This window comes from Scylla paramamosain, chromosome 25 (genome assembly GCF_035594125.1).
Source record: "Scylla paramamosain isolate STU-SP2022 chromosome 25, ASM3559412v1, whole genome shotgun sequence".
NCBI lineage: Eukaryota > Metazoa > Arthropoda > Malacostraca > Decapoda > Portunidae > Scylla > Scylla paramamosain.
In genome coordinates, this window is record NC_087175.1 from 12745893 (window position 1) to 12768390 (window position 22498).

Genomic DNA, 22498 nt, shown 5'->3' on the forward strand with positions numbered 1-22498 from the left:
GTGACATTTATTCAATATTTCCAGAACAGGTGGTACTTTCAGCAGGAAAATAAAGTGGAATATAAATTAGAAAAGAGTGATAATATGAGGTAAGACATCTCTATTCTTTGTGCAACCTGTTAGGTCCCGTCTGCACGATGTTTTGAAGCGTATGATTTAAGGCAACCAAATGACATTGAAAAATTGCCGAGTGCCCATCCAGTAGTGTGTAGCCAGCGTTGCACTGATAGTGTTATCTTATCAATGTCTTTTTTTCTCCTGATCTTATTGTGTAAGATGAAGAAAATGAGCTTTAACTTTGGTTGCTGTGCAGGACGATGTGATTTGGCGTAGACTTGGCAGGGCGTGGCGCATCGAGTGACGAGTTTTGGGCCGCGACTGTGTGGTAGCCCAAGGTAAAGTGGTGTGTGTGTGTGTGTGTGTGTGTGTGTGTGTGTGTGTGTGTGTGTGTGTGTGTGTGTGTGTGTGTGTGTGTGTGTGTGTGTGTGTGTGTGTGTGTGTGTGTGTGTGTGTGTGTGTGTGTGTGTGTGTGTGTGTGTGTGTGTGTGTGTGTGTGTGTGTGTTTTGAGTTGCAATGATGACTTGTAGCCAGCCACTGCCTTTCTGCTAATGTGGTAACCAAACGCTCCTGAGTTATCTCCTGTTCACACGTCTTTCTCTCTAGTAATAAGTCAATAATAACTGATATCATGACTATTGATTCTATATACTGAATAATATTTTTTTTAATTATATGTGTAGAGCAGAAACAATTAAGGCAACAATCATATAATTTGCCTTGCTAACAATTAGCAACTATTTTTTTTTATAAAACCATTTCCATTTCCTTTTATAGCATGTTAAACTGTGATACACTTTTGAATTTTTTTTTTTTTTTAATTACAACAAACAAAGTATTGCAATTCATAAAAAAATAAATAAATAAATAAAATTTTAACTAAACAACCAAAAATCATATAATAATTCATTTAATCAACAAATATTAACTTTTATAGGTTTGACAGCTTCATTAGCTTCATTTCAAAAGTATGAGGTCGGGTGATTTTACCGTTTTCTGCAGCTCTCAACACAATGCACTAGTCTGGCCTGACCAGATAACCGCGCGGCTTGGGTGTCCAAGGAGCCAGAGACGGATTTCTCAGCATCATCACTAACCCTGCGTGCTACAAAGGACGGTGAACGAGTTTTATACCTACGACTTGTATGATTACATTAATAGTACTTATAAAGCGGCGAGCGGGTCGTCTTTTAGAGAAAAATATGTGTCCAGAAAGCAAAAATGTCTCCCTTCATAATTCCATTATGTTTTCAGTAGGCATTAGGGGCAAGTATTTCCTTTTTTTTTTTTCTAACATGAGGACAAGAAGTGAAGAACATCTATTTGATAAGGATAGACCTGATAAGTCCAAACAAGAATCCAAAGTGTTCTGTAGACAATTAAATGGAAAGGTAAACATGCAACGGGAATGTCCGAGAAGTGTGAACCTCGTCAAAACAAAGCTGGAAACGTAAAGAGAGAGACAGTAAAAAATACGATAAGACGTTGTGATTAAGACCTCCTCGGGAATGAAAATCCAAGAAGAGAGGCATTGTGAGAAACAACAAGCGGTGTCCTGTTCCAGAAAGGAGGTTCTGCCTTCTAGACCAATAATTCACGAAGGATAGACGACGACAGCTTCTCAGAGGCAATAACTAAGACTAAGTCTACATTTTAAACAGCTGAGTTCCCATAATTATTTCTAAAGGACACTAATATAATTGATAGGGTTTTCTCTCTCTCTCTCTCTCTCTCTCTCTCTCTCTCTCTCTCTCTCTCTCTCTCTCTCTCTCTCTCTCTCTCTTTCTCTCATTATTGGTGCAGAATCCCTTTTGAACTATCATTAAAATCGTGAAAACACCCTTAAAAAGATCCAATAACTTCAATTCTTACTCTCAAAGCAGTCTAAATAAGGAACTGAGACGTCTGAGAACATGATCCTTCAGGTCTCTGATAATGGCCACCATCGCCACGATACACACAGGTGGTCTATAACTCGACCTAAACTGACTGTCTTCAGCCTTTCTCTCATTGCCGCAGTACTGCATCTCTTGCTGTCTTCTACCGCTATTTTCATACTAACTGATCTTCTGATCTTGTTAACTGCATGCCTCCCCTCCTCCCGCCGCCTCGCTGCACAAGACTTTCTTCTTTCTCTAATCCCTATTATGTCCTCCTCTCTAATGCAAGACTTCACCAGTATTCTCAATCATTCAACCCTTTCTCTGGTAAACTCTGGAACTTCCTTCTTACTTCTGTATTTCCTCCTTCCTATGACTTGAACTGAAATCTTTCAAGAAGGAGGTTTCAAGACATTTATCCTTTAATTTTTCACGACCGCTTTTGAGTCTATTCGGGAACCAGCACCTCAGTGGCTCCCATGGCCCGTGGACGGTGCACCACCTACATAAAAAAATAAATAATAGTAATAATAATAATAATAATAATAATAATAATAATAATAATAATAATAATAATAATAATAATGATAATAATAATAACAATAATAATAATAATAATAATAATAATAATAATAATAATAATAATAATAATAATAATAATAATAAAATTAATTAATTAATAAAAAATAAATAAACTCGTATATCGTCCCAAGCCCCAGAAGGTGTTCTGGGCAGTGGAATTCATCATTCTCCTTTATATCTTTTATAAGTTTTCTAATTCCTTTATACAAACACACAAAACGAGAGCCCAAATGACAGCAAAAATTTAAGTATCCCCAGGAACATCTTGGCCCTGACTGCAACATTAACCTCCCTCCCTGCGGAACTGATAAATATTAATGTTCGTGGTAAAGTGCATTAACATAATATAATACTTTATGGATCAAAACTAAGTAGGAAAGATCCAAATGATGCACGATGAGGCCATCACGGGAAGATTGGCCAGCTATTATTGAATGAAGTTTTGTTTAGTCCGATAAAGTTTGGTTACCTTCTCTACTATATCCTAATAGAACACACTCTAACCAAACTAACCCACCAAAAAGGCAACTGGGATGGGCGATCTTCATGTAATCCTATACCAGACATGTACAATATTGGGATCACGAAAGCAACAAGACGTCACAGATCTCAGAACAATAGAAGTCTGACAACGACACGCACGGTGACTCGAAGAAAGAGCAAACATTACGGTAGTCTCTGAGTAATAAGAATGTAATCCATAACTGTGAACCAATTGAAAAGGAAGCATAATAGCTGTGTCTGGGAAATGATAGCTGAAATAAGTAACGGCGCTCCTGGCCACAGCTGTGAGTAACGGCCCGTACACTTTGTTATCTCATCACAACTATTTTCAAAAGCTGTACAGACGATTAACCGGATTCTCAAGAGTGTTTGCCTTGTTAATAATGTGAAAATCTTGTTAATCTGTCACTAGAACCGTAAAAAACACGTTTAAATCTATTATAACTTAAACTAGAACCTTTTGAAAGTAGCCGGGAAGCAGCACAGAAGCGTTTCAGAACATGAGTAGGTCCATACTTGCACCCCCAACACCTACTCTGAGCCATCCCAAGAAGCCCGTGTCTATGAAGCCGTGGATGATGAACTTGACAGGCTTGTTTGGGTCAAAGGTGGTGTTGTCCACGCTGCTCCGATTCGCGGTAATGAACACATCCTGCAAAGACAAGGGAGAGTGTTGGTGGTTTATAGGCCATTCTTGTTACGGAAAGTATGAAAAAAAGCTACCTTGCTCTGCGCATTAAAAAAATAAATAAATAAATAATAATAATAATAATAATAAGTATACACTTAAAGAACTCATTATTTCATTACATGTTTTAGTTAGGATAAAATGACACACAGCCACACCCACCTACCCACCCATCCACACACACACACACACACACACACACACACACACACTTATCTACGTGAAACTTTCAATACGTTCGGAAGGAAAAGGAGAAAACTAGAACGTTTTTTTTGCTCGTTGTAGTGAGGACAGCCACTAAGTCTCCCAGCAGGGCTGAGGGGATGAGTACAGCAATATATCTAGCCTCTCTATTAAGGTCCTGTCATTGCAGGATATGGAGAAAAAAATATATATAATACTCTGCTCCCTTTCTCTTTCTGGTAAAAATTGTATTCTGTTTGTTTATAAAAAGACATAACATAGCAGGCAAGTCTTCAGTTAGATGGATGCTTCCCTTTCTCTCTCTTCCTTGTAACTTCGGTGGTAATCAGACGGATGACTAGGCCGCGTACACGTGATCTGTACTAAGTGCTGCTGGGCAGAAGCCTCACCTGCGACAGACTGATGGCTAATTTGTTATAAGATGGAGAGGGGTGTACTGGGAAGGTTAAAAACTAACAATACTACTACTGTTACTACTGTAGTACTGCAATTCACACTATTACCACATTCGCCATCACCAGTGTTGCTATTGCTGCTTTTATGTACTACTACTGCTACTACTACTACTACTACTACTACTACTACTACTACTACTACTACTACTAGTAAAGAGTAAACGTAATGCTTGACTTTTACATTGGCAACAGACAGAATAAGGGCAAGGGTAAGTAGGAAGTGAGGGAGTAATGGAGTTTCCGTATGCACAGCATATACAGGATGTAACACAAGTTTCTGCAGATATTGTTCGAGTTGAAAGTACAGCCTAATCTAAGTGGAAAATATTCTATACACATAATATATTTTGAGGCTTTGTTTAGCGGCAGTATGGAATTCAAAGGTGGCCGGGCCACAGATACAACTGCCAGACAGGATCGGTATCTCAGAAAAAAAAATACTATGTTCACATACTCTGCATTACTGTGTGGCATTGTCAGCAGCCTTTTTTTTTTTTCTCTCCCAGAATCATCCATTACAATCTAAACGTATTCACTGTCACCGTCTTGGTGTGAAACTGCAAATGACTGACTAGCAATCAACTGATTTCTTCCTAGCCTCGCTCCTTCCCCCTTCCCGTGTGGGCAGACATGGTGTCGTTAATTACAACCATATTACCATTGTGTAATGTTTTATCGGAAAATCACCTATCGCTAATACCATTCATCTCATTACGGGATACTGTAATCCCCCAAAACTTCTAGAAATTATGATGGAATAACTCACAATTTCACTATAGATTATCCTGCGGCAACAAGTCCCTCCATGGACACCCGACGGCATTATTACGAAATGTAGTCAAACTTCCATTCGGGAGTGGGACTAGGGAGGCAACAGCCAATCAGGAGTTAGCCGCGAGCGATGTCACTGCAATGAGCGGAGCTAGCCTTTCCAGGACGGAATCTCTACTAATTTTCGGAATAATACTACCCGACTGGCGGTTGTCGCAAGTCCACACTTGAGTTTCATACCACATCTAAACAAGGCCTCAAAATGTATATTAGCATAGAACATTTTCCGCTTAGAATAACCTGTACTTGCACCTCTAGCAATATTTGCAGAAACTCGTGTTACACCTTGCACAATGCTACAGAATAAATTACGGCTCGTTCTCAAGTGGCCGCAATTATTCACAGCTTAGAGTTAGATAGATGTTGTGTAATGTGTTATATTCCCATCACTTTTATCTCGGTCCTTACTGTTTCTGTCTCATGTCTGCTGCCTGTTAATCAAACATTATAGCATTTTATTTTTAATCTTATTTTCGTTCCAATTTTGCTTCTGATTTAGATTTGCACTTTCATCACAACTTTGTCAGTAATCTAACACTCTTTTTTATCATTAATTCAATATATATATATATATATATATATATATATATATATATATATATATATATATATATATATATATATATATATATATATATATATTACTTTTTTTCTTTCATACAGCTCCTACCGTGCTGGGATTGAGCGTGCCTGTAAATTTCAGTTAATATGAACAAAAAGATGGAATTTGATTTCATTAATGAATAGCCTATTCCTGGAAATGAATAATTCATTATGTAGCATTGTGCAAGGTGTAACACGAGTTTCTGCGAATACTGGTAGAGGTGAAACTACAGGTTATTCTAAGCGGAAAATGTTCTATGCAAGCTCACCGTGGAGAAAAAAATATATGCCGTTTATTTAGAAATTCGTATTGGTCACTGTTCCTTTTCGTATTGAGGAAGCTTACTTGATAATTATGAAACTCATCTGATTCTTCACCTTTTCATTGGTAAACTTTGCTGTATATTCCGCTTCGTTTACCATGACTTGTATTTTGAAATGTTTTGCACTTTCAAAAGAAATTTTTTTAAAAGCTACAGATAAGATTAGTCATTTTCTTGTGTGTATGTTTTCCCAATAATGGCTTAGAATTCTTGTTAAACAAGCATTAGAATCATGAAAATACCCACAAACAATAACTTCTACAAAAGCCTGTCAAAGCACTTCCTGGAATTCTGGGACTGGAACTGCGTTCCTGTTTCTATTCTCTTAGTCCCTATGATTTGAGCTGTTTCAAGAAAGGAGCATTGAAACCAAATTGGCCTCCATTTTGAACTCTCCTGTCCGGTTAAGCTTGAGAAACCATAGCAGTCAAAGGGTGAACTCGCTATCATCGTAAGACATCTGTGTTGCAGTAACATACTGTAAGGGTGCAACTCTCGTCATGCTTCAACAAGTGGTTTCAGTCGCCAAGCACGCCTTTGCAGCCTGAGGCCCGGGAGTGAAGTTATTTGGGTTAGGTGCGCAATTATTATATTCCTCTCACCGACACTATCAAGTGTCATTGTCGGTCGTCGATTGGTAAGTAAAGACAGTTATTGTATTGTTAAGTAGTGAGGTGCGAATCTATTCTCTCACTTGACACTAACCAGTGTCTTGTCGGCTGTTAGTGATAACCGACGTCGGTTATTATTGCTGTTTGATTGCTACGGTGAGAAGCGGAAAACCTTCCCACTCACCTGCATTGCCAAGTGTTTGTTGGTGATTGACTTATTTTGTAAACTTGTTTTTGTCAATTGTTCCTTGTGTTGCAAGATGGCTGATTTCGAGAGGCTTAAGTCATAGGCAGAGATCTTGGGTCTCGAAGGCAAGGCCATAGCCGATTGGATCTTATATGAGCAAGCAGTGGAACGAGACGAACGCGCTCGCGAACGAGCTCAACTAGCTGCTCGACTTGCCAACGTAAGTACCTCTCGCTGTCGGGCTAACTTTGATCTGAAGTGTCAGAACTGCCAGTTCAGGACAGGGGACGACGTATTGGTCCTGCTGCCGAGTAGCACCAGTAAACTCCTCGTCGCCTGGGAAGGACCCTACAAAGTGCTGGAGAAGCCTGGTAAACTGGATTACCTGATCGACACGAGACGAGGTCCGAAGCTTTATCACGCTAACATTCTCAAGAAATACTATCAGCGGGCACAAGTTAACCAGGCACAGGTGCTAGATGAGACTTCACCCCTGGCGGAGACAGGGATTGGATAAAATGCCATGCATAATTCAAGATATATGTAAAATACCTGAATTTCTGATCTTTTCCAAGCTCCAGTATGAGTCAATGAAACCGGATAACATTTCGTCTCTCTCCTGGTATCAAGCAACCGACATAGAAGACCTGCTGCGTGCGTACCCTTCTACGTTCTCGCCATATCCCGGTTGTACCACTACCTTAGAGCATGACATAGTCCTCACCACTACTGGAAAAATACAGGCCAAGATCTACCCTGTACCCATCCACCTATAGCCATACTTCCAAGAGGTCGACCAACTTCTCAACCAAGGCATAATCCAGCTGTCAAAATCCCAGCACTGTTCTCCTGTGGTAATGGTCAAGAAATCAGATGGTACGTACAGAATGGCCATCGATTATCAGCTTCTAAATTAATTTACTATATTTCACGCCGAGCTAGCTTGCAGCACCGAGACTGAGTTACATAGGTTCGCAGGAGCAAAATATTTTTCGAAGCTAGACTTGTGTAAGGATTACTACCAAGTTCCTTTAAACAGCTAGAGCTCGATCTTTGACTGCTTTCCCAACTCATAAGGGATTAATGGAATTCGCGAGAATCCCCTTTGGCTTTGTTACGGGCTGTGCCACCTACATCCGTCTTATAAGGATTGCTCTTGCTGGGCTGCCAAACGTAACATTCTGTTTTGATAACATATTTGTGTCATCCTCAGACTGGCCAAATCACCTTTCCGCCTTCATATCTGTTTTTGATCGATTTCAGCAGCACTGACTCACCATCAAACCATTTACATGCAGATTCGGAGTGGAATCCATAAACTACCTGGGATTCGTGCTGACACCTGACCATCTGAAGCCCCAGGAGGACAAGATCGCGACAATCCACTCCATGTCTCCACCATCTACCAAGAAACTCCTACGGAGTTTCCTGGATATGATCTCATTCTACAAAGTTTTTATTCCCCATGCTTCAGAGTTGATTGGCCCCCTCTCCGATCTGCTGAAGAAAACTGTATGGGAACCTATATCATGGACCGAAGATTTTTGCTCCCGCTTCAAACGATTGAAGCAGGCACTGTCATCTTCGCCTGTGCTATGACTCCCTAGTCCTGAACAAACCTTCGTCTTAAGAAATGATGCATCAAGCAATGGGCTGGGTACTGTGTTGTTACAGTACCATGAGGATCATCCGCATCCCGTAGCCTACGCGAGTCGGAAGCTGCTGGACCGCGAGAGGCGCTACTCCACGATCGAACGTGAATGCCTCACCATAGTCTTTGGCATCAACAGGTTCGATTTTTACCTCAGAGGTAAGGAGTTTATCCTCGAGGTCGATCACAAGCCTCTCATATACCTGGAAAAATTCAAGGGCCGGAATGATAGAGTTCTTCGTTGGGCACTGAGCCTGCAGCCCTACAAGTTTAGAGTCGTCCATGTGGCAGGCTCGGATAATACTGGGGCCGATCTTCTCAGCCGCCTCGACTCTATGTAAATATTGTGTGTGTGTGTAGGGGGGCGGGGTGAGTATGTACAAATATGTACAGTAAAATCCCTCTTATCCGGCATCAACGGGATCACCGACATGCTGGATACTTGAATATTGCCGGATACTTGAATAAAAGTGAAATTATGTCCACAATCACCACCTACACTCATGCTTCTTACCATAACAAAGATCAGCTGATCTTAATCAACAGCTGATCTGATCAGCTGCTTAAGTGTAAGCACAACACACTTCCTCTTTTCTACAACTTCAAGGCATGATGAAGGCGTCAGGCGATAAACAGTGCACACGCGGGACTGAGTCACTGAGTAAACACAGTGCAGTGGGCCGCGGGTGGCGCGAAGCAGTGCACTCTGGTGGCGAGGGGACAAAGTATGCCTCGCACAGGAATTTTAATCGATTTTATGAGTTCACATTGATTTTTTATTGATTTTAAGGCTCGAGGAAAAATGTGCTGGATACTTGAAGCTGCCGGATCCTCGAATGCTGAATGAGAGGGATTTTACTGTATCAGCTTCTGTATGTGTTTTTTTTTTTTTTTTTTTTTTTTTTTGTGTGTGTGTGTGATATATCCATTCCTCAGTTGTGTGTTTCTCATCAGCTGTGCACCTGATGCTTAAGTGGAGACCTGTGTAGGGGCGCAACTCTCGTCATGCTTCAACAAGTGGTACAAGAACAACTACCGCCAGTGAAGCCATGCTTCAAGCAGCGAAGCGCGTGTCGGCCAGCCAAAGTCCTCCCTGGCAGCAAGGCTAGGAGGTGACTGCGTAGCGGACCAACAGGCAGACCGCACCAGGACAAGCGAAGGATATCACCTCTTCTACGCTATCCTCACCACCAAAGGTGTTGCCTCAGATCACTATGCGGTTCCTCGGATTGGAGTGGGCTCTATTAACCGGTGGCCCTTCGCCTTATCTATCACCATCTGTCAACAGCCAAGCCACAGCGCCCCACACTTGGCTACCTCACTTCGCCGCTACTTCTGCCGGATCTTCTGTTGCTCCACGCCTACCTATCTGTGCCTCGCGGAGGGTGAGCTGTGCTACCTACCTGCTTCATCCTCTGTCCTGACATCTGGCGTTCGTGAGGCAATCCTACCCTGTGGAGTGAAGACGTGGCTACTGGAGGAGCCACCTGGACAGTGTGGATCAGCTGTTTACGTTTATGATATGTTGTTATTATATCTAGAGTACCATTCTCAGGGCTTATTTTAACCACATTCCTAGAATAGTAACTTACATCCGTCACACAGCCACCTCGGCCCTGACACATACCCTAACCTGCGATGGAGTTCTGCTAAATGGTTGAGGAGACAAAATTAGAACGAGTTGGACTTTATAATTTCAATTATTAATTTCGCTCCCCAGCTGTTCATCCTCCCTTACAGACGAGAGAGAGACCTAGTCAATCTTATCTTGTGATTATCCGGTTGTATTTATTCTAATAGATCATGTCAACTGCAAACATTGACAATTAGATTATGAAGACCGAGCAGAACAACTGGATGACTATGCACTTGCAATTTGCCAGATTATCCTAACACTATTTTGTAGCTTTTAATTTTGTGCTATTGCTATTCCTGAGGCCTACTGCCGATAATTACTCCCAGTGAGGTCTAAAGCACTATTCAGTGCTTATCATTCAGCTTATTATTCAGTGAACTTATCATTAAACCCAGCTGTGACCTCACTGATCGTTTCCCTTTATATCTCACAACACAAGGGGGCAGTCACAGCCTGCCCTCTAAAGACAACTCCCTTCCTCCACACAAAACTACAAGCACCTAATAACACACACACCCTTCATTCTAAAATTCAAAATTATCATGGCGACTCCTACACCAGCCTCGGAGTCCCCATCTGGGAAGGGGACCACAAATGTCCCTAGGTCGGATTGCTCTTCTGATAACGATCCTAAGTGTCTTGACAATCACCCTTAATTTTTCTAAAGTAACTTCTGCAGCAATCGCGGTTTTACATCTAATTTTCAATCTGTAGAATACCACCTCTCCTCTTCTAAACCTCATCTTCTTTTCCTCATTCAAACACAAATGTCTGAGGCAACTATCAGTAGCCCATATTCTGTGCCCTCCTACTTCCTCTATCCTCATTTTCAATCCAAAGCTGGATGTTGCGTCTATGTGCGCAACGACTTAAACTGCTCTCGTGCCCACGCTCTTAAATCTTCCAAGTTTTCCACCATCTGGCTATAACTACAGAGTCACTCTCAAACTAAATTTATCTGTGCTGTATACCTCTCACCGACTCCTCTGACTGTAAGAAATTCTTTGACTACTTAACTTCCAAAGTGGAGCACATTCTGACTCTCTTCCCTTTTGCAGAGATCTCCATTCTTGGAGACTTTAATGTTCACCACCAGCTTTGGCTTTCCTCTCCCTTCACTGACCATCCTGGTGAATTATCCTTCAACTTTGCTATCCTCCATGACCTAAAGCAGTTGGTGCAACACCCTATTCATATTCCTGACCACCTTTGAGATATGCAAAACATTCTTGACCTTTTCCTGACCTCTGGGCATTCTGCTTATGCTATCACCCTTTCTTTTCCGTTGGGCTCCTCCGATCACAATCTCATATCTGTATCTTGTCTTATCCCTCCAATCCCTCCTCAGGATCCCCCTAAGCGGAGGTGCCTCTGGCGTTTTGCCTCTACTAGATGGGGGACCAGAGGAGGTATTTTGCTGATTTTCCTTGGAATGACAACTGCTTCCATGTCAGAGACCCGTCTTTGTGTGCCAAACGCATAAAAGAGGTGATAGTATCAGGCATGGAGGCATATATTCCTCACTCCATTCTTTTTTCTAGAATTAAACTTTCCAAACCTTGGTTTAACACAGTTTGTTCACGTGCTATACATGATACAGAGGTGGCCCACAAAAGATACTTAAGCCTTCCATCACCAGAATCCCATGCACTGTGTATTTCTGCACGGAACCATGCCAAGCTGTTCTCCAACTAGCCAAAAACTCTTTCATTAATAGAAGTGTTAAAATCTTTCAAGATCTAACTCCCCTCGTGACTTCTGACATCTAGCCAAAAATATCTCCAATAACATTGCTTCTTCTTTCTCTCCTTTATTTCAACCAAATGACACCACTGCTATCACATCTATCTCTAAAGCAGAACTCTTCGCTGAAACCTGTGTTAAAAACTCTATCTTGGACGATTCAGAGTTTGTTCCTCCCTCTCCTCTACCCTTTGACTACTACATGCTACCTATTAAAACTCTTCACAATGATGTTTTCCATGCTTTCGCTGGCCTAAACCCTCAGAAGGCTTATGGGCCTGATGGGGTCCCTCCTATTATTCTCCGAAACTGTGCCTCCGTCCTTGCACCTTGCCTAGTGAAACTCTTTCAACTCTGTCAACATCTACCTTTCCTTCTTGCTGGAAGTTTGCCTACATTCAGCCTGTTCCTAAAAAAAATGTGACCGTTCTAATGCCTCAAACTACCTTCCTATTGCTTTAATTTCCTGCCTATCTAAAGTTTTTTAATCTATTCTCAACAGAAAGATTTTTAAACATCTATCACTTCTCAACTTTCTATCTGATCGCCAGTATGGGTTCTGTCAAGGCCACTCTACTGGTGATCTGGCTTTCCTTACTGAGTCTTGATGATCCTCTTTTAGAAATTTTGGTGAAATTTTTGCTGTTGCCTTGGATATATCAAAAGCTTTTGATAGAGTCTTGCACAAAGCTTTGATTTCCAAACTATCCTCCTATAAGTTCTATCCTTCTCTCTGTACTTCATCTCAAGTTTCCTTTCTGACCTTTCTATTGCTACTGTGGTAGACAGTCACTGTTCTTCTCCTAAATCTATTAACAGTGTGTTCCTCAGGGTTCTGTCCTGTCACACACTCTCTTCTTATTATTCATCAATGACCTTCAAAACCAAACTTCTTGTCCTACCCACTCCTATGCTGATGATACCACCCTGCAATTTTCCACGTCTTTTCATAGACGTCTAACACTTCAGGAAGAAAACATTTCACGCAGGGAAGCCACAGAACGCCTGACTTCTGATCTTTCTAAAATTTCTGATTGAGGCAGAGCAAATTTGGTATTGTTCAATGCTTCAAAAACTCAATTCCTCCATCTATCAGCTCGACACAACCTTCCAGACAACTATACCCTCTTCTTCAACGACACTCAACTCTCCTCCTCTTCTACACTGAACATTCTCGGTCTGTCCTTTACTTATAATCTGAACTGGAAACTTCACATCTCATCTCTAGCTAAAACAGCTTCTATGAAGTTAAGAATTCCGAGACGTCTCCGCCAGTTTTTCTCACCAATCCCCCAGCTTCTAACTCAGTACAAGTGACTTATCCGTCCATGTATGGAGTATGCTTCACATGCCTGGGGGGCTTCCACTCATATCGCTCTTCTAGTCAGGGTGGAATCAAAAGCTTTTCGTCTCATCAACTCCTCACTTCCAGACAACTATACACTCTTCTTCAGCGACACTCAACTCTCCCCCTCTTCTACACTGAACATTCTCGGTCGGTCCTTTACTTATAATCTGAACTGGAAAACACATCTCATCTCTAGCTAAAACAGCTTCTATGAAGGTAGGAGTTCCGAGACGCGTCCGCCAGTTTGTCTCACCCCCCACTCCCAGCTGCTAACTCTGTACAAGGGACATATCCATCTATGTATGGAGTATGCTTCACATGCCTGGGGGGCTTCCACTCATACCGCTCTTCTAGTCAGGGTGGAATCAAAAGATTTTCGTCTCATCAACTCCTCACCTCTAACTGACTGTCTTCAGCCTCTCTCTCGTCGCCGCAGTGTTGCATCTCTAGTTATCTTCTACCGCTATTTCCATGCTAACTGCTCTTCTGATCTTGCTAACTCCATGCCTCTCCTCCTCCCGCGGCCTCGTTGCACAAGACTTTCTTCTTTCTCTCATCCCTATTCTGTCCACCTCTCTAATGCAAGAGTTAACCAGTATTCTCAGTCATTCATCCCTTTCTCTGATAAACTCCGGAACTCCCTGCCTGCTTCTTTACTTCCACCTTCCTATGACTTGAATTCCTTCAAGAGGGAGGTTTCAAGACACTTATCCTTCAATTTTTGACTACCGCTTTGGACCCTTTTCTGGAACTGGCATCTCAGTGGACTTTTTTTTAGGAGGGGTTGGATTTTTGTTACCCTTGGCCAGTGTCCCTCCTACATAAAAAAAAAAAAAAAAAAATACAACAATATTCATTCACAGAATTGATTCAATAATTCATTTTAATATCAATGGTGCCTTTCAAAATTATTCATCCAACCAAGCTTAAAGAGAAGCAGCGCAGAAAAAAAAAAAAGTTTCCACCCAAACCTCGGAAATGAGCTATGAATGATTTTGATATACTTAATAAGTGTGAGCGAGAGCTGTTCAAGGTGCTTCAGCCAGAAGAGTGTAGTGACTGGCCAGCCAGCTAGTCACTCCACGTTAATCCTCGTGGATTCCATACATGCTAAGCTTCCCAGGTGTGGGACCAGCCAGACTCAAAGTCAGGTTAGGTCAAGCTCCTGAGGGAGCAGTCAGTCTCGCCTCGACTCTCATCTCGCACACTCGCAGCCGCTCGCCCGTGTATTACTGTACACCAACAATAAACCCAAGAATGTGGTCTGTGTTTGCCTCCGTGTCCTTGGCGTAGAGAACACTACAGTTGGTGACCCCGGAGTGACGCATGACACGCGATGGCGACCACATATGACATGCGTGACGTTCCCGCCTTCACACCTGACGTAGCCACATGTTTTCCTCACCTCGAAGAGATTTGGCATGGTTTGGCGATACGTGCTCTGGCGACAGCGCCCTACCACGCAGCGTGGCAACGGACACACGTCCCCCTCCCGTGGACTACGCAGCACTAGCGGCGGTGCATGAAGGCGATCAGGAGTTGCGGGCCCTACCGGAAGGCCCCACGGCTCTACAGAGGCTTCAGTGTCGCATCCCGGACTCCCCCTCACAGCTGTGGTGTTATGTGCCCCGTCCCGCCCGTCCCCGAGGCGCACCCGACCCGCCCCGTCCGATGCCGCCCGCTCGGGCACCACCCTCCTGCCATGGCCCGCCGCTGCCAGCTCAGGCACCACCTTCTGCCCCACCCAAATCCGCCTACTCGGACACCACCTCCCGCTGCTGCCCGTTCGTGCACCACTTCCTGTCCTGACCCGCCGCCGCCTGCTGATGCACCACCTCCTGCCCCAGCCCGCCGCGGCCCGCTCGTACACCACCTCCCGTCCCGCCCCAACGCCACCCACTGGTGCACCACCTCCCGACTCGCCCCGACGCCACCCGCTCGGGCACCACCTCCCGCTACGCCCGACGCCACCCGATCGGACACCACTTCCCGCCCCGCCGCCGCCCGCTGGTGCGCCACCTCGCCGCCGGTCCCCGCAGCCCGCCCGACTCGCCCTCGCCCGACACCGCCCGCTCGGGCACCACCTCCCGCCCCGCCCGATGCCGCCCACTCGGACACCACCTCCCATCCCGCCCAACGCCGCCCGCTGGTGCTCGCCCCTACCCTCTCCGCCTGCTGCGGACCGCCCTCGCCGCCTGCTCCGGACCACCCGCGCTGCCTGCTTCGAACCGCCTGTGCTGCCTGTTCCGGACCGCTCTCGCCGCCTGCTCCAGAACGCCTTCGCCGCCTGCTGCGGACTGCCCTCGCTGCTTTGCTCAGCCCCGTCGGTCATCTCTCCCTTTGTTTCTTATTTCGTGGGAGAGGGGGGCGTAATGTAGTGACTGGCCAACCAGCTAGTCCCTCCACGCTAATCCTCGTGGATTCCATACATGCTAAGCTTCCCAGGTGTGGGACCAGTCAGACTCAAGTCAGGTTAGGTCAAGCACCTGGGAGCTGGGGAACCCACGAGGGAGCAGTCAGTCTCGCCTCGACTCTCGTCTCGCACACCCGCGGCCGCTCGCCCGGGTATTGCTGTACACCAACAATAAAACCAAGACTGTGGTCTATGTTTGCCTCCATGTCCTTGGCGTAGAGAACATTACAACAGCTTCCCCGCAGGGGTGTACTGTAAGTACAGAGGGCTGAAGCAGCCATCAACTGCTTGGCTCAAACCCTATGGCTGCTATGACTATGACTTCTCAGGTTTAATAACAGTTTGGTGGAAGTCTAGAGTATAATATCAAAACACATCGCAGACAGCAAAATGAATGATCGAGTCAATCCTCTCAGTGACTTTTTATATTTTTCCACACTAAAATCGTGAAGGGTTGCTCACATGAAGTATCAAATGCCACATTGCCACGGGCACTGAAAGGCTTAATCTCCATCGTGTCCATTGTTAATACCATGTGAAATCCAAGCTTAAACTTTTCAAAAGTCAAGAATAGGGAAGTGAGCGCAGCGGGGAAACAAAACACCTCCCCAGTTCCTAAGGTTCCTAAAGTAAATTTCTTCATATATATTCCATTAGCAAAAATACTCTTCAATAATTCCTCATAATAAATTATGAAAGACTGGAGAAATTGATCATGTTCAGAATTGTGTCGAATGAAATTTTTCGATGAATTATGTACTTTCCTTGCTGGGGGAAGAAACTACTTTCAAGATATCATCTTTAGTTACGTCATTAGTATCATCACAGTCGCCATTTGTTGTTTCAACCTTACCTAAACTAGCCCAACCTAGCAGCCATACACAATTACCTAACTCTCTTAGAAATAATAATCGCCAGAGTAACGAGGCACATGAAAGATAAAACCGTACAATATTATTTACAAAAAGTAGTTTCACTTGACAGAATGAAACGGATTCTTTGATATTTTTTTTTTCTTTATTTTCATGAGTGAAATTTACATGTGTGGAAGATGGCTGAGAAACAAAGAGAATGTCAGGAGACAGAACACCTCGGAGAATGATGTATGGAGAGATCATAGGAGATCTGGAGGAGGAGGCAGTAGACACCTGCCGAAACGATAATTACTCCCAGTGAAGTCTAAAGCACTGTTCAGGGGATGCTGTGAACTTATCATTAAACCTAGCTGTGACCTCACTGAACGTTTCCCTTTGTGTCTCACAACACAAGGGGGCAGTCACAGCCTGCCCTCTAAAGACAACTCTCTTCCTCCACACAAAACTACAAGCACCTAATAACACACACACCCTTCACTCAAAATTTTTAAAATCATCATGGTGACTCCTATACCAGCCTCGGAGTCCCCATCTGGGGAGGGGACCATAAATATCCCCAGGTCGGACTGCCTTTCTGTCGACGACCCTAAGTGTCTTGACACCCCCCTCAACTTTTTTTTCATTAACTTCTGCAATATTCGCGGTCTAAGATCTAATTTTCAATCTGTAGAACACCACCTCTCCTCTTCTAAACCTCATCTTCTTTTCCTCACTGAAACTCAGATGTCTGAGGCAACTGACAGTAGCCCATTTTCTGTTCCCTCCTACTTTCTCTATCCTCATTTTCGATCCAAAGCTGGATGCTGCGTTTATGTGGGCAATGACTTAACCTGCTCTCGTGCCCACGCTCTTGAATCTTCCGAGTTTTACACCATCTGGCTACGACTACAGAGTCACTCTCATACTAAATTTATCTGTGCTGTATACCTCTCACCTAACTCCTCTGACTATAAGAAATTCTTTGACTACTTAACTTCCAAAGTGGAGCACATTCTGACCCTCTTCCCTTTTGCAGAGATCTCCATTCTTGGAGACTTCAATGTTCACCACCAGTTTTGGCTTTCCTCTCCCTTCACTGAGCATCCTGGTGAACTAACCTACAACTTTGCTATCCTCCATGACCTAGAGCAATTGGTGCAACACCCTACTCGTATTCCTGACCGTCTTAGAGATACGCCCAACATTCTTGACCTTTTCCTGACCTCTAATCCTTCTGCTTATGCTGTCACCCTTTCTTCTCTGTTGGGCTCCTCCGATCACAATCTCATATCGCTCTAATCCCTCCTCAGGATCCCCCTAAGCGAAGGTGCCTCTGGCGTTTTGTCTCTGCTAGTTTGGGGGACCTGAGGAGGTATTTTGCTGATTTTCCTTGGAATGACTACTGCTTCCGTGTCAGAGACCCGTCTTTGTGTGCTGAGCGCATAATAGAGGTGATAGTGTCTGGCATGGAGGCGTACATTCCTCACTCTCTTTCTCGTCCTAAACCTTCTAAACCTTGGTTTAACACAGCTTGCTCTCGTGCTATACATGATAGAGAGGTGCCCCACAAAAGATATTTAAGCCTTCCATCACCAGAATCTCATGCACTTTATATTTCTGCCCGGAACCATGCCAAGTCTGTTCTCCAACTAGCCAAAAACTCCTTCATTAACAGAAAATGTCAAAACCTTTCAAGATCTAACTCCCCTCGTGATTTCTGGCATCTAGCCAAAAATATCTCCAATAACTTTGCTTCTTCTTCTTTCCCTCCTCTATTTCAACCAGATGGCACCACTGCTATCACATCTATTTCTAAAGCTAAACTCTTCGCTCAAACCTTTGCTAAAAACTCTACCTTGGACAATTCTGGGCTTGTTCCTCCCTCTCCTCCATCCTCTGACTACTTCATGCCACATATTAAAATTCTTCGCAATGATGTTTTCCATGCCCTCGCTGGCCTAAACCCTCGGAAGGCTTATGGACCTGAAGGGGTCCCTCCAATTGTTCTCCGAAACTGTGCCTCCATGTTTGTACCTTGCCTAGTCAAACTCTTTCAGCTCTGTCTGTCAACATCTACCTTTCCTTCTTGCTGGAAGTTTGCCTACATTCAACCTGTTCCTAAAAAGGGTGACCGTTCTAATCCCTCAAACTACCGTCCTATTGCTTTAATTTCCTGCTTATCTAAAGTTTTTGAATCTATCCTCAACAGGAAGATTCTTAAACATCTATCACTTCAGAACCTTCTATCTGATCGCCAGTATGGGTTCCGTCAAGGCCGCTCTACTGGTGATTTTCTGGCTTTCCTTACTGAGTCTTGGTGATCCTCTTTTAGAGATTTTGGTGAAACTTTTGCTGTTGCCTTGGACATATCAAAAGCTTTTGGTAGAGTCTGGCACAAAGCTTTGATTTCCAAACTACCCTCCTACGGTTTCTATCCTTCTCTCTGTAACTTCATCTCAAGTTTCCTTTCTGACCGTTCTATTGCTGCTGTGGTAGACGGTCACTGTTCTTCTCCTAAATCTATTAACAGTGGTGTTCCTCAGGGTTCTGTCCTGTCACCCACTCTCTTTTTATTATTCATTAATGATCTTCTAAACCAAACTTCTTGTCCTATCCACTCCTATGCTGATGATACCACCCTGCACTTTTCCACGTCTTTTCATAGACGTCCAACCCTTCAGGGGGTAAACATATCACGCAAGGAAGCCACAGAACTCTTGACTTCTGATCTTTCTAAAATTTCTGATTGGGCAGAGCAAACTTGGTATTGTTCAATGCCTCAAAAACTCAATTCCTCTATTTATCAACTCGACACAACCTTCTAGACAACTATCCCCTCCTCTTCATTGACACTCAACTGTCCCCCTCTTCTACACTGAACATCCTCGGTCTGTCCTTTACTTATAATCTGAACTGGAAACTTCACATCTCATCTCTAGCTTCTATGAAGTTAAGTGTTCTGAGACGTCTCCGTCAGTTGTTCTCACCCCCCCAGCTGCTAGCTCTGTACAATGGCCTTATCCGTCCATGTATGGAGTATGTTTCACATGTCTGGGGGGGTTCCACTCATACTGCCCTTCTAGACAGGGTGGAATCAAAAGCTTTTCGTCTCATCAACTCCTCTCCTCTAAATGACTGTCTTCAGCCTCTCTCTCACCGCCGCAATGTTGCATATCTAGCTGTCTTTTACCGCTATTTTCATGCTAACTGCTCTTCTGATCTTGCTAACTGCATGCCTCCCCTCCTTCCGCGGCCTTGCTGCACAAGACTTTCTTCTTTCTCTCACCCCTATTCTGTCCACCTCTCTAACGCAAGAGTTAACCAGTATTCTCAATCATTCATCCCTTTTTCTGGTAAACTCTGGAACTCCCTGCCTGCTTCTGTATTTCCACCTTCCTATGACTTGAATTCCTTCAAGAGGGAAGTTTCAAGACACTTATTCATTAATTTTTGACCACTGCTTTGACACTTTTATGGGACTGGCATTTCAGTGGGTATATTTTTTTTATTGGATTTTTGTTGCCCTTGGCCAGTGTCCTTCCTACATAAAAAAAAAAAAAAAAAGACTGAGAGGATGGCCAAGAACTACATGGAAAGGGTCAGTGAGGGAAACAGCTGGAAGGATGACTTGGCTACAACTGACTCTTTTGGCTAGAAATTGGAGGGCATGGGCAAGGTTCAGAAGAGCAATCAGAGACGGGAAAGGAAAGGAATTTACAAAGAAACATCTTACTTCCCTCATCCCATTTGTGTTATTAAGCAACATTCTTTACCATGGTGTTATATGGTCTCGGCTGAGTTTAGAGCATAATAATGGACCACATTTAGAAGTGTTTTGCCCTCCCACCACGACTATTTTTAAAGGTCACAAAGATTAGCCAGTTTCTCAAGAGTGTTTTTCTCTTAATAATATAAAAATCTTGTTAATTTATTACGCTATAAAAACACCCTTAAAAACCCTTAAAAACCCGTGTAGCTCCAATTAGAGCCTTTTGAAAGCAGTACAGCTGCGGTGTAGTGGTGTTTCAAAATATGGTCCATTATCCCCACTCCTTATTATCAGTATTTCTAACCTCATGGATTGCAGGTTTCTCCCGTGTGTGCAGCATGAAGCGTGTGTTGATATGCTCCCTTGAGTTAGGCATCACATTGAAGGGACGATTGGAGTGGAACCAATCATCTGTGAGATACAGGCAGCCCAGCACAGGGTCGCACCAAGGCTCCGGATCATCTACTCGCCCACAGACCCGTAAGGAAATGCAAGATTAGGTTGTGGTTGTAGTAACTGTTGGTCTTGTGCGTGTGGTTGGGGTTTGCTTCTTGTTGATGTTTTATTTTTTCTTTGTGTGTGTGTGTGTGTGTGTTACTGTTGTTGTTAAGATTATAATTATTGCTATTATTATTATTATTGTTATTATTATTATCATTATTATTATTATTATTATTATTATTATTATTATTATTATTGTTGTAGTCATCATCATCGTCGTCATCATCATTAACTTCATCATCATCATCATTATCATCATCATTATTATCACTGTTGTCATCATCATCATTACTATCATTATTACTAAAGCTCCGATAAAGTTATGAAATCTATCATTACTTTTCCTTACTACTACTACTACTACTACTACTACTACTACTACTACTACTACTACTCCTACTACTGCTACTACGACGACGACGATGATGATGATGACGACGACGTCAATGACGACAGCCACAATTATCACCTCCAATACCATTATTAGTAGCAGTAGTATTATCTTTCATTATTACTTTTATAAAGATAAATAATGTAATCAATATTCACATAACATTTAATAGCAACCCAAAGATAACATTATGCTACTGTTATTCATTCATTTATTTTATTTATTTATTTTATTTATTTATTCTTTATCTTTTTTTTTTTTTTTCAAAGCAAGAGATGCATATTTGGCAATTATATCTATCATCAAAATGTTTCATCACAAAACATCAGTGTATATCACAGCAGTGTAAAGAATTTAGAAATGGCGTGACATCCCCTTGTGTTTTATTTCAGTACACAATATATTTGTTATTACTATCTTATTTAACATCACCCCTTCTCTCTCTCTCTCTCTCTCTCTCTCTCTCTCTCTCTCTCTCTCTCTCCTTGCCTGACTCTATGCAGGGTATCACGGATCTATGGTTGAGGTCCACAGCCTCAGAGCGTCTCCAGCCTGGGATTGTAGCTGCTCGGGCAGCCACCCCAGTCACTACCACCACCATCACCACGCCAAGCCATACGCTGCTCTTCCCCATGTCGGTGAACTGCTCTCTGGACGCAGCCAGCAACCTTCACCGTTCCTGTCCTGGTTGCAGGCTAGTACTTCCTAGGTGGAGAAAGCCACTCTCTTTTATACGCGGCGAGTTCTGCAAATTACATAAAGGCGGCAAATTACATAAAGGGTTTTGAGGGGGAAGGAGTGTGGAGGGAGGCGGGAACTTTGGGATATTCCTGGAGACTTATGTAAGGCCCTGCATTTTTTTTTATCAGTTCTCTCTCTCTCTCTCTCTCTCTCTCTGATAGGAATATAGCATATGTTTTTTAAAAGATATGTTCTACCTCTGGGAACCATTTTGAGGTAAATTTTAAGTTTTTGCTTTTGTGCCTAAAATTTGTGGCGGTAAATAATTTCATACTATTAAGAAAAAAAAAAAAAAAGCAATCTCCAGGAAACAGCCCAATTCCCCTATCCACCTTTCTACCTCCGTATCCACCCCACCTTCCCCGACCCCCACAAATAAATAAATAAATAAATAAATTTACTTCTTACAATACTGCTGTTAGTAAAGGCATAATAGTAACATAATAAAAGTTATAACCTCATATGTATTCAAGTGATGGATAAAATTCAAAATTATTTATATAGTATACAATCTTATATTGATGT

At 43.0% G+C, this 22498-nt stretch overlaps 1 protein-coding gene across 2 annotated transcripts in view; it reads right to left on the minus strand.

The window, feature by feature from the left end:
- LOC135113210 (pancreatic triacylglycerol lipase-like) overlaps nucleotides 1-22498 on the minus strand; it is a 78355-nt gene that overhangs the window by 33948 nt on the left and 21909 nt on the right. For both annotated transcript variants that reach the window (XM_064028351.1, XM_064028350.1), the window contains exons 2-4: nucleotides 21722-21977; nucleotides 20645-20802; nucleotides 3560-3676 (exon numbers count right to left, since the gene is read on the minus strand). In XM_064028351.1, the coding sequence (XP_063884421.1) occupies nucleotides 3560-3676; nucleotides 20645-20802; nucleotides 21722-21866 (420 nt within the window). In that variant the 5' untranslated portion in view covers nucleotides 21867-21977. The remainder of the gene's footprint in view (nucleotides 1-3559; nucleotides 3677-20644; nucleotides 20803-21721; nucleotides 21978-22498) is intronic.